Source organism: Centropristis striata, chromosome 17 (genome assembly GCF_030273125.1).
Source record: "Centropristis striata isolate RG_2023a ecotype Rhode Island chromosome 17, C.striata_1.0, whole genome shotgun sequence".
NCBI lineage: Eukaryota > Metazoa > Chordata > Actinopteri > Perciformes > Serranidae > Centropristis > Centropristis striata.
The window spans coordinates 19,718,009-19,731,404 of NC_081533.1; the positions used below are offsets into that span (position 1 = coordinate 19,718,009).

Consider the following 13,396-nt stretch of genomic DNA (forward strand, 5'->3'; position numbering starts at 1 on the left):
AAATAGACTTGCTACAGTAGTCATCGAGACTTTCCTTCCCCAACATAAACCCCAAAATGACCCCAGTCAGAAGTGATGTGTTGCGCAGTGTAAAAGCAAAGGCAGAACCAATGATATGGAATATAAAGAACAACAAGGTCCAGTTAGAGGAGGTGGAGGAAACCCAGGAGACCCGTGTTCATGTCTAGCATAAAACCAAAAGTAAACATTGTGAAAGTGGAACACCCCGCCTGACACAGTTAAACATGCCACATCAGTAGCCATAAAAAAAAAAAAATTAAAAACCTATCTTTTTTCAACAGCAATCGTTTGAACTGTGTGTGTGCGTGTGTGGTTGTGGGAGTGGGTGCACATGTGTGAGTAAGTAAGTGTGTATGTGGTGAATATGGCATAGCTTGTCTACCTGCACTCTTCAATTAATTTGTAATTGATTTTTTCTAATTTTTTGTTTTTGTTTGTTTGTTTTCTGTTGTTTTGTTTTTTAACTGTAATTATGTATATCCATTGTGAAGCACATTGAGTCTGCCTTGTGCATGAAATGCGCTCTATAAATAAAGTTGAATTGAATTGAATTGAATCTGGAGCTACATGACTTCCAGGCAGAGCCCTTGTGTCACATCTACATCACAATTAATTTCAGCTACATTTGTAATGTCTAACTACATTTTTTCCTAAACTTGAGCATGAGGTTTTGTTTCCTAAACTATAAAAACGTGACTATTTCACAACATTAATAACGTGTTTTAAATAATATTGAGGTGTGACGACGTGTTGGTCTTCTGTTAGCTGAAGAGCTAATTTTGGAATCGCTCTACTGGGTTGTATTTGAAGGTAGGAACAAACAATATCTGTGGTCTTTGTTTGCTGTTACTCGATAGACACAATTACATTACTTGCCCACCACTTCCTCAATCATTTTGCTTTTTGTAAAAATAGAAATAAACCCAATTTAGTTTATTTTCAGTCATTACATGACAAGAGTCGGGAGAGTTCCAACAAGACAATGGTGGAGGATTTGTGAAAATGCAAAAGCAACAATGTGGGTGTTATTCTGGTGGAAGGTCAAAGTAAGACCACTATATGGACAGATATTCTTTCTTGTAATATGTTGAGTGTAATCTGGGACACTGGCGCTTTCACAGTTTCACCAGTGTGAAAATGTCCTCACCATGACAATCCAAACCTAAAAATATAAATGCTTTTTCTGACCTGAGAAACAGTTCAAGCAGACCGCAAGCATGTTTGAGTGCACAATGTTCTTTCCTTCCTTTTATCTGCCACTACACAATTTGAGATCAAAATAATTACCACCAAGGTTCTTCCCCATCATGCCTCTCTGTGTTGTAGCGCATCTTCCCTTTGTGTGATTTCACTCTCAATTATTTATGAATGAAATAGCAGTTTTCAAGTGTTAATAATTTATAGAAATGCCCAAATGGCTAGGCAGGCGAAAGAGTAAATGGTGGAGGGACTGAGGGTATTGCGGTGCTTTATGGCTCCAATTTATCTTCCGTAATTATTAATCCTTTGTGTTAGGAAGATGAAACTGAGGCAATGGGACCGGCATGCGTAAATAAGCTGTAGCATGACGGTCTAATTTCAGATCATTATCCCAACAATACGCTGCAAATGATGATGCAAAGAAATTGGTGCTTTTTATTTGAAAACAGCCATGCTCCATATTTAGCATGCCACCTCTGAAAGTGCTGGGCATTACTCGAAATTAGAGGAGTCTGGTTGTTGCAGTACTGAAAACAAACAGATACAGGAAGAAAGTGCACAAAAAGGCATCTGTAGGGATGTCAGTCGTCTTCCTAATGCAGTGTGTCTACTCACTAATGGATAGAGGGGATGATTTTGCACTTTAGTTATTTAAAAATGCCAAAATTCCTCATCTCATCTCCACTGGGCACACTATTTAGTTCAACATCCCTCCAATTAGTACTTCTGAATCTATCCTATTGCCTGACATGCCAAACCAAGTGCACACACTTCAGAAGTTAAAACAAATATGAAATATGGGTCTTAAACCAGCTTTACTAAAGCAGCTACAACATAAAGTGCAAAGCAGTGAAGCTGCATTTAATAAAAAGCCACAAAGTGAATATAAATCTGAATGACAGCACTTCATAAAAGAACAAACACCAGATGACGAGAGCCATATCAATAAAACCATTACTTTGACTATGGTTTTACTGTCTCCAAGACACAAATGCTATATATGGCATTGTCATTCAAAACATGTAGACATTAAGATGTCATAATTTTCATGCTTCTTGTTGCTTTGGCTTCTTTAAATATGTTGATCCAAACACTCTCTGATGGTTTCTTTACTGTAAATTCTGTTCTATCCAAAGCACACAATATTTTAAAATTAGATCCCTAATCTCTGGAAGTGCGTTTTCCCACAGGGTGTGAATATTTTGTGTCTACTGAAAGGGGCGTATTGTGTTGTTGGACTTAAATCTCCCTGGTAATTATCTTTTCTCTTGATGGCATCACTGGGCTTTTCCTTTATTAATGGAGATCATAATGTTGTGTTGATGGGAGTAATTTCCCAGACTCTGAGGAAATCTTTGCTGCGGAAGATTAAGAGTGATACCGCATCATTTATGTCCCTAGGTGAATGATCTAACATGATAGACGCCAGTGCTATCAATGGATACATACACAACACAGACAGAGTCCTGTTATCAATCTTGATGGAGCTATGTGAGACGGGGTACAGGTACGCTCACTTTGTTGGGAATGAAAACCTCAGAAATACAAGGAAGGAATGGACTCATGGTGGTTGCTTAAATTATTCAGCATCCTTTAACTATTCAGGAATTTCCTGTGGTTTGACTCAAATCAATAGATTTGGCCCACTCTTTTCCTCTTGCTGCCTTCTTTCATTTCTTTTCCCTTGATGACCCTTGATTCACGATTAAATTTACCCTCAAGAATGTCACACTATTACTGACTTTTACAGCTATTGGAGGAGATGCCTGCCTTCGTCCCGACAACTGTGATCAGTGATAGCAGAAGAGCAACACAGATATGAAATAAAGTAAGTTAGACAAATAAGAGGGAGGATCTTGAAGTTTCCTCAGGGAAATCTTAAAGGCCAAAGTGACTGATAAGGCCGTAACTCAACTACATCGCGGCAACTCCCCGAAGTGAGAAAAATTTTATAGTTATAACACCTCTTTCCTCTTCCACTAATCACAAGACTGACAGATAAAGCTTTTGTACTCACGCGTCATCCACGAAGCAAGGGTATGGCATTTGCTGGGCAAAAACACCAAGGGGTTGGCTCTTGGATGTTTGAGCTTGTATAATGCCGTGGTCCATCATATCCTGCAGGTAGGAGAAGCCTCCCCATATATAGCGAAGGTCGTTAAAGGGGTTGTCTCGGGCACCGGGAGACCATGACCTTATTAAAAGCAGACACACCGTGATCTGTCTTAGCAAAGGGCAAGTAAACTACTACCAGACTGGTCAGAAAGAATGTCAAAGAATCATGGCTGTTTATAGAGATCATATTTTTTTGACGGTAAACTTTAAAAGACAAAAAAAAGATCAGATCTTTGGGTAAAAAGAAAGGATACTAAAATCCAGCATATTCTTCTTTGGGATTAAAGGAGTACATTGACATTTTGGAAAATGTGCTTTCGGCTCACTCGCAGAGAGTTAGAAGGGAAGATTGATACCATTCTCATGGCAGTGCAATAAATATAAAGCCAGCAGTTGATGAGCTTAGCATGAATTCTGAAAATGGAAGCAGGGAGGTGGCTCTCTCCAAAGGTTAGGTTAGTAGTGCAGGCTGGCAGCTTTCTTTTTTCTTTTTTACTTTTGGATCCAGCCAGTGTTCAAGCTAGAGCAAGGAGACAGTTAGCTTAACATAAAGGCTGGTAGCAGTTAGCTTAACATAAAGGCTGGTAGCAGTTAGCTTAACATAGAGGCTGGTAGCAGGGGGAACAGCTTGGCTAGCTGCGTCCAAAAGTTAAAAAAGAAAAAGAAAAAAACCCTGTCAACCTGCAGCTGTAAAGCTCAGTAATTAACACTTTATCTTATTGTTTAGTTCCCAATATGTACTATGGGAAAAGCCAGGCTAGCTGTTTCCCCCTCTTCTAGACTAAAGGACTATGTGGACTGCATCAATGCAATGCTAGGCAATTAAAGTTATACATGATGATCACACTTTCATGAAATAACCGCTCATATATAAGTTAGCTGTGTTATAACCAACAGGTGTCCGTGAGAGGACTGCTTTGGGACTGGGATCCTATGCCACCCATGGGACCCAGTGCAATCTCTCTGGGGCGGAGTTGAAACTGTGCTTCCAGTAGGAACCAACAGTCTGGTACATGCACATTTTGGGAGTCGGGGTGTGCTCAGAAATCCAGTGAGACTGGGATTAATAAAACAACGACCTCTCAGTAAAAGCAAATAAGCACATGTCCCAAAATGCCAGATTATTCCTTTAACAAAAGCTATCGAATGTGTTACATAAGAGTTTCAGTAAGAACAAAAGATAGTTACAGTTTTACAGTCCCTTATGTGTCACATACCTCTCCTTCACTTTGTTGGTAGCCTCCGCCTCATCGATGTCCATGCGAATTTTGTACTTGACATAAGGAGGAGGGAGGCTGGAGTTTGGCTGGAGGTTTTCAAAGACAATACCAGCCCAGTATGTGTCATTCTCCAGAAGCTCCAGTGCCTTGCTCACAAGATGGCTTTCAGTGGGGGCTGCTTCAAACTTATTCAGGTCTAAACACTGTGAACAAAAACCAAGGTGTCACAAAAAAAGGGCTTACTTTTCGGTAAATCATTCCTGTTTTATATAAAACTTTAGTACCCAGAAAATAGGGAATAAAGCAGGCAGACACGAAAACAAAGAATGGCAGATGGATATTTAGTGAAAAGTATCATTCAGTGATTGACTAAACCGCGTAGAGTGTAGTTCCAAATTATCTGGAGCTGCCAGTGGGTGGGAAATGTTTTGGGCTTCACCAGAGACAAGCAAATGAGACACAGCCTCGCTAGCAGTCCCTATTCTGTAGCCTTGTCCCCCTGTTTCATGAAACGATAATGAGCTAGCCATCCTGGGAGGCAGTCACACCTGACAGCTGTCCACACATCTCAGTGCTGCAATAGTTTTATCATTTCTCCCCCAGGATTCTCTGGTCTGTATTCTATATCAAATTATGGTGGTAAACAAAATATCACAGCAACAGCATTTGCTCAGTACAAACTGGTGACAATATGACAGCAGTAGATGGGTTACGTGAGCAAGTGCTGAGTCAAATGTATGGGAGTAAATGCTCTACATAGTAGCTACATGTTAACCACCACGACTCACGACTCATTTAAATCACAATAGATCAGAATTTCAACCCATTAGCAGAAAGATGACTTTCTTGCATATCTATTTAAAGCAACTTAGCATAACACAGTTTACAACAATGGTCCTGAGAGCCTTGGAGCAAGCACTGAAGTGAATAAAGCTGGCAAATGTTTGAGGACAAAAATGGCATTTCATTATTTCCTTGTCACATTAATGCTCAATGAAACCTGGACTATACTGCTGGTCCATTTGTCTGTGTTTTCTTCCATTTTTATCCGTTGCAAGTTGTTTTGTTTCATGTTGTCTTTTGTTGCAGTTACACGACCAACAGGTTTTAAAAATGGTGGCTGCTGGCGTTGCACTGGCTCATGTATTCACAATACACTTATGTCCTAAAAAATGCTAAAAAAAAGAAAGAAAAACTCCCTAAAGATGGAGTTCTAAGACGTGATATTATTCCTAGATATTGCAAACACAATACAAAAGGATGTTGTTCAGAATTATGTTTTAGTGCTATGAAAAAGTTTCTTTCAGTACCTTCAGCTCCATTTCTTATCTCTATTAAATCTTTAAATATCAGCCCTATTCACTGTCGTGACAAGCCTTACCAACCATGAAGTTTCAAGTAGAGACAGCGTCTGATTGTTAATACATTTTGAGTTTTCTTTTGTCTTCGACCACTTGGCCAGCAGCTAAGCTGGCCAGAGGCTAAGCTGTCTGATATCAAAAATCTTACTCCAGGTAGTGACTGAGAAACTGGCCCCAGTGATAGCTTGCCAATCCCATATTGGTGTATTTCAGAGAAACATCCAGAGTAGCACATTGAGTTGTTCGGGTTATGGTTGCATCATGATTGTAGAAGATCTACTACACCTACTACAAAGAGACTACAGGTGTTATAGTAGCTCATGCAGTAGATTTATTCTTATAGAAATGTGTCCTCGATGTTTAAAACATCACTGTACTGCAATGCAACATTCTCAATAAGCAATAGAAGTGTTTATTCTCAGGAATATAAAAATGACGCACTGTTACTGTTTACTACTGTTATAGCTGCCATGAACACCTTCAAAATAACCTGGTATGGAGCTTAAATCTACTATTGCTATTCTTCTTATTTTCTTAAATAAATTCCACCATTAGTATCTTGATCCTGTTAATTGTAGGGCAGTTCAAAAAATTAAGCCGGGCAGAAGATATTTATGGCCCTAATTTGGGCCTGTGCTATTAAAGATACGCAGCTTGATTCTTCAGTGTTTATGCTATTGGTGGCACCATGGTGAGAAGCCACTGCAATTATAAAATAATCACAAATTGTTGGGCATTGATCTAAGGCTATTAATTTGCTAGCACATATTATTATTCAATTATCAAGGGTACAAATTATTACTTTGTGACCAGATATTAACAACAAGTGTAATAAATGTGAAGATACAGACACAACACATCTGCAAGAATGCTAAAGAAATTGGTTTGCTCTAAGGAGGAACTCTTGTTTGTTACGTCAGTAAGATAAGTCATAAATAAGCATACTTTTCCAAACGTGATTTTAGTGTCGGAAGCTCTGCTTTACATTTGTAGTCAGAGTAGTATTGACCAATCACATTTAAGCCGTCTGCAGCTGGTTGCATGCAGGTAAACAATCCATTTGGAGATAAAAAGAGGTGGACCGCATTGGCAGAAAGCAACTTCTGCTATTGTCTGACGATGTTGTAGGTTAAAAAGGGCTAATGTGTTGTCAGGTCAATAGCTGATGGGTTTCAAGATTGATCCACCAGCACTGAATTAGTTTATATAGTGCGTCCTGGTGGGCCAACTTTGTGTTACTGTATCAATCTGACCATCACATTGTCAATGCTGAATGTATATATTATTCATACATGATTAAATAAGCTCTCTTTTTCCCTGCAGATGTATTCAACCAGACAAGAGGACAACACAGTAAAGGTTGTCTAATAACTGTCCCTTTTCCGGTATCCATTTTGAGCAGTGCAATTTCCATTAAGGATGAAAATAGATTGCATTGGAATTTCATTGGCCATGTATGGCCAGCCCCAAGGGCCCAACCAGCCATCTTACCTGCCGGTAGATTGATATTATGTGTGTGTATGTGGGAATGGCAAGGGGCGTGTGTGAGGGGGTTTGTACATGTGTTTGATCACACCACACAGAGAAAGAAGGGATTTGCTGCACACTGTGCCACGGATCAATATATCACTGTCAACAGTGTGTGTGTTCCTACTTAGAGACACCGCTTTGTTTGATGCCACACATTCGCTATAGTCAAGCCCATAACCATGTTTTTTTAATGGTTATCATGGAAGCAATGTAGTGACAGATCTTCCTGCATGTTTGACAGTTTGCTAAGTCAAGGACATTAAACTTTAATGAATAAAAGACCAAAGTCTTTTTTGCTTGTTCTCCAACTAAAAAAAAAAATACAAAAGCTGATGGAGTGTGGAAGATAAAAAAAAATACATGTCATTTGAAAAAGTGTTGATTCTGGTTTTTAGCAGCAGTAGAGCACAGACGCCGCAACAAAAGAGCTAAAAAAAAGAGAGAGAATAAAAAGCACTGTGCTAAACATGGACACATTGCGTCTTAGATGCAAAGCTCCCCGCTTACATACTGTAGCACCCCTGCTGTCCTGCCAGAATAGAGCTATGGTTGTGAACATTAAGATACTGGAGTCAATTAAAGTGCAGCAAGTATGTCAGTGATACAGGAAGTTTGTCAGATCTTACATTAGGTAAAAGTATGTGTGGTAACTGAAAAGTGGACACAAGCAAATTGTTTATAAATTCCAACTGGGAACTTCCAACTGTCTGTCTTCTTGAGAGGTCAACAGCCAGGATTAAAGCTATTGCTGCGGTCCAAGGGTAACTTTGAATTTAATTAACGTTTCATAGGATTCTCTTTTTATCCTGGAATCTGTGTATATTACCAGTCTCTCTATATTTCTGTTTGGGCTAAATGCATGTTGTTGTTTTTTTTTTTTTTGTTCTTTTGTTTGTTTGTTTGTCTGTTTTCGCCATGTGGCTTTGTACTGGTGTATCGTTGTTTTCATTTTTGTTGTTGTGGTTGTCCTTTATATTATTCTTTGTATGTTATTTGTGTGTACATTATGTCTAATTTGTAAATATGTTTCTGAGTCTTTGTTGTCTAGAATTGTGTTTTAGTGTTTTGTTTTCATATTGTGGCTCCTAATAAGTAATCCACTGTTCTTTTCTTTGTATATTCGTTAATTCGCTTAAATTATATTAAAAATAAAAATAAATAAATAAATAAATTCCAACTGGGAATTTACCATTAAAAATGTAACTGTGTGATATAAAGTAATCTATGTTTAGTATTTAAGATTATGTTTTACTGACTCAGCATGGATTTAGTAAGCAAACCAACAACCCAGAAAAGAAATCGTACATTTGAACTTAACAACCTTTTTTTCCCACAACAAGTCAGTTTTGTTTGAGCACTTTAAAAGGTCATATAGCACTTGTTTTCAACACCTACTCCAACTGGAGATACCACATGAACTGGATAAATAACACAGAAGGAGAGGGTAAGAGGGAACAGTGGAGGGCAGAAAAAATATGTATTGCCAATTTCCTCACCAGTCAGAATTATATTTTTTATAAAATCTTAAATGTCAGAGAACAGCCTCTCTTTTAAAATCAGATCTCTCACTTTACTGAAGAGGTCAACCAATCCTCTGGTGCATGAGTGAGCTGGAAGTTCGGTTCACGAGGTGCTACGCATTTCATTAAAGCACAGACAAAAGAATTACTTACACCAAGGAAGTTGGAGAGGAGCTTCAAGATTTCTGTAGTGGTGTTGTACACATTCCTCCAGTCATTGGGCGGCATGCCGGGCGGGCGATCCTCCGGGGGCCCGTTGTACAGGAAGTTGGCCAGAAGCTCTGCCGTCCATTGCGTGCCTTTGAGACGCTCGTTCAGAACAGCAGCAAACACTGGATTCGCCAGCAATGTCTGATTTTGAAAGCAAGGAGATAGGTTTAATCATAGTTACTGGTTAGAGGTTGACAATAAATGTGGCAGAAAGGAAAACTAACTGCCCTATAAAGGCAAAAGAATGAGAAAAATTTCAGTAAAATTGTCTGTTGTCCAGCTAAATGACTTGTAGTCATGGAAAAAATTATTACACTGCAAAAAAGCCAAATTGTATTTTTTGGCCTAAAACAGTGATTTATGTTGAAAACTTGGAAATATAAATTATTGACAATTACAATTATTACTTATTGTAAGTTAGCACAACAAAGGAAGCCAGTTCTCTGCTCAAAAACAAGTTTGTGAGTTGTTACTTATATCTTTAAGTTGGGGTTCACAACAAGGACAATAGTTCTGCTAACTCTTATTTCTTTGTTGTGAAATGCGGGAAAGCGGTGAAATTCATTAGCGAAAGCTAGCGGCTAACTGATGCTAGCGGCTAACTGATGCTAGCAGCACTGCTTGTTACAGCTACAAGAGTAGCCATCAATGCTAACTCAACATTGTGGCCGCATTAGCTGACATTTCAAAGCGGCGTTACGATCGTGCCAATTCAGCACATTACAGAAGTTAGCAGAAGTAAGGATTAAAAGTTATTACAATGTAAAATTATAAGTTAGTACAACTTACAGTTGAGTTGACAAAAATCTGAATTCAGAGTTGAGCAAACTCAAAAACAAAACTTAAAATATTTCGTTTAATTGTCCAACTTAAAATTTTATCGAAGTTTGTTGCCTTGAAATTTTGAGTTCACCCAACTTTTCTTTTTTTTGCAGTATAGACCACCCTTGTTTTCTTCAATTTCTTATGCATCTTAATGCCTGGTACAACTAAAGGTTCATGTGTTTGGACAAATGTAATGTTAACAACAAAAATAGCTCACAGGAGTTTAATTTAAAAGCTGATATCTACCCATTTTCCATGGTTTTCTTGATAATGATTTTAGTTATTATCAAGGTATAATACTGAAAGTGTGGAGATGCTATTTGTATGTATTTATCTACATAGAATCTTGCGCTCAAACATGACCTTTATTTAGAAGATAAGGTACTTCGCATTTGAGTTGTTGGCAAAATAATGAGGAGGTCATGCCAAGGCAAAAGGCATTAACTAAGCAATATAGTGTCTGATGATAATTACAACCTAGATAGATTATTGTGATACAACATGTTGTTTTTAAAACCACTTTATCAACTCACATCATTAAGACCAGGTTGTGTAGACTAATATTTGTACTGAATTAAAACAAACTTTCCAATAATGTTTTAATTGTGTGAATGAATGTAATTGCTATTTTTGAAATCACGTCTTTTGCCTCTGCACAATGGTGAGGACCAAAGTGTTTTAGTCCTCAGTGTATTATTAGTTTTAGAAGAGGAACTATGGGAGGTCAGCTTTGTGTTCTGGTGGCAGTGACTCTCATTCTTCTGTAGGATTCATTAGGAGCGTTAAGATAGATGGCACTGTTGTACTTCAGCCTCTTGGATACACATCAGCTACTCTCCTTGCCCAGAAGTGCTCAAGTACAGCACACAGCATAACTATAGGGTACACACACACACTCATACACACAGCATATGTGTATTTGCATAGACATACATTGGATCAAACTGTAAAAATTAATGCAAATTAAAACTGTACACACACAAACAAAATAGAAGTGCACAAAACAGAGATGTGGGCAAATGAAAATCCCCTTCACTAACATGATAAAAACATGTCGCCATTTTCAGTCACCTCAGGTCGTGGATCAAGCTGTAATTCCTTAAATCATGCAATGAATTAATAAAAAGTGGTATGCTGATCTGGGAGCGAACATAACCTTATTATGTGCACTTAAATCCTACACAATGTATATACAGTACATGAATATGTATATGCATTTTTTTGTAGCCAGAAATAAACAGGTCTAAGCTCCCCAAACAATAGGTCTTGCATAACAAGATATATCACTCCCACCTGTTGGTTTTAATGTGTTGCCCTCTATTTAGTAGCCATGACCATTCTCCTCACTCCCACCCAGTATGTTCATACATCAGGCAGCTGTGAAATTAATAAACTGTTCCCATAAATGACAGAGTTACTACTTAAATTAAAATCAAACATAACAGTGATAATTTACCTGTCAGGTACACAGGGGGACACTGAAAAGAAACCCAAGCCCACTGTGATAACAAGTTATTTTAATTACCCAACCACTTGTGTTTTGTTAGGTTGAAAATCACTCCTACCAATCATTCCAGCAGTTGATTGTGTATGGTTCTCACTTGAAAGTGGACCAAGTGGACTCTGACTTTTGGTGAGTAAAGGGCGCAGGAGGTCAGCGGAGACTTTGCGGTCTCTAAAGTGTGAAATTCTGAGTTGAGATTCAGATATATTCTGGCTAGTGTGCTCTGTGGCATTTCAGTGTCAACACTTCTGATGATATTCTGCTTAACCTCAGGACAACGTGTCAAATTAAGTAATCTCTATGCCGCAAGTGACCTTTTTACAAAATCATTCTATCCATCTTAGTGGGTGCTACATTAAGGATACGACCTAAATGTGTGTTTTTAAAGTCTGTAAGTCATTCTGAAACAGTAGGAGCAGAAGCCCGCTGGCAAATTGACCATGACCGTTAGACTGGCTCAGTTTTTGAAATCCTTATTCGTGCTCGACTGCATGTGGCATCATGTTCCGTGGCATTTAGGCCAAAGAGTTGCATATATGGCATTTAACCTTGTTGGTCACGTGTCAAATGTTTGTCAGAGGATCTTCCAGTGAGGAAGTGACATGGATTTGCTTGCCTTTACAAAGGGTCAGAAATGTGTGGCAAATAGCCAGTGAGAACTCGATCCAAATGATTCAGGGGTTGGGTGATTAGACGGATATATTAGCTACCGGTGTGTCAGAAACACACACTGGTGCGAATAAGTAGGCAGTCGTCTGTTGTTGGGTTGGCAGTGGCCAGTTGGTTGTTGTTTACTTGTCGCCTAACACTTATCTAGAGCATTTAAAAAAAACGTTTAAATAGGTAAAAGGTAGTACAGAAGGTTTTTTTTTCCTGCAAAGAATTTTGATCCTTTAAAATCCAGTAATTACCTCTCTATATACACTGTAATAAATGATTCTGTAGTCATTTCATTTTACTACTTTTAATTTTATTAGCTATTGTTTATCTTTTTTTTCTTTTTTTTTTTACAGTGTAGTACTTTTTACTCTAAGTGTGAGTCCCCATGTAACAACAATAATGTCAGGGCTGTGTTAAGTTACTGCTAACACAAATGCAGTGTCCTTCTGCTGTTGCTTCAATTTTAAAAGCATTCGAAAAGTGTGATTGTCACCACGGTTAGCCTAACCGCAGTCACTCACCAAAAATTTGTCAACAAAATAAGACATCACTTTCAGATATTACAGGGGGTAATGGAACAAGAAGGACCAGCCACAGTGAGCTGTTAGATAAGAGTTATGCTGTTTAATTTGTCAGAAAGGTAACATTACTGTGCCTTCTATAAGTGTGCTAATACTTGCACCAAGTGCAGCATGAAATCAGACTGCGGTTGCTCATAGCATGATAGAAAAAGGGAGTTTATTGACCTCTTTATTAAAACAAAGTGACTGTTTGGCTGCACTGTATTATATTTCTGTCGAAGTAGATGCTCCAGAAATCCTGGAGTATTAAACTGTTGTCACCTTAAACTGCTAATGCTGTTACCACGGTAACCATGGGTGTAAACAGTATGTAAATCTTTTTCGACAGCATGTCCTTCTGTCCAGCGCTACACCCTACATCTTCTATCTCAAGTGTAGTTGTGGTGGTGATGGTAATTGGACCATCAATGTAAAACGTGTCTGCGACCTTGAAGAACCTCTGAAGATGACAAACCTCCGAAGCCACCAGCTTCGTGGCGAGATGTGGGGAGAGAGAGGCGCGCCGGGAGAAAATGAAGACAAAGGAGGATTGCCGGCCCATTTGTGTAAAGGTTAGGGCTAGGGTAATGAATACCCTGGCTATATGGAGCTCCCAATGTCTGCTTCCCTCCAGCTGCCTATAAGCTCATTTGGAGTGACACTGGAGTAA

General features: G+C 38.6%; 1 protein-coding gene across 1 annotated transcript in view; it reads right to left on the reverse strand.

Moving 5' to 3' along the window:
- Positions 1 to 13,396, reverse strand: part of LOC131989445 (phospholipid-transporting ATPase ABCA1-like) — a 218,859-nt gene that overhangs the window by 134,106 nt on the left and 71,357 nt on the right. Inside the window, exons 15-17 of the mRNA XM_059354665.1 lie at positions 9,121 to 9,318; positions 4,554 to 4,759; positions 3,239 to 3,415 (exon numbers count right to left, since the gene is read on the reverse strand). Of these exons, the coding sequence (XP_059210648.1) occupies positions 3,239 to 3,415; positions 4,554 to 4,759; positions 9,121 to 9,318 (581 nt within the window). The remainder of the gene's footprint in view (positions 1 to 3,238; positions 3,416 to 4,553; positions 4,760 to 9,120; positions 9,319 to 13,396) is intronic.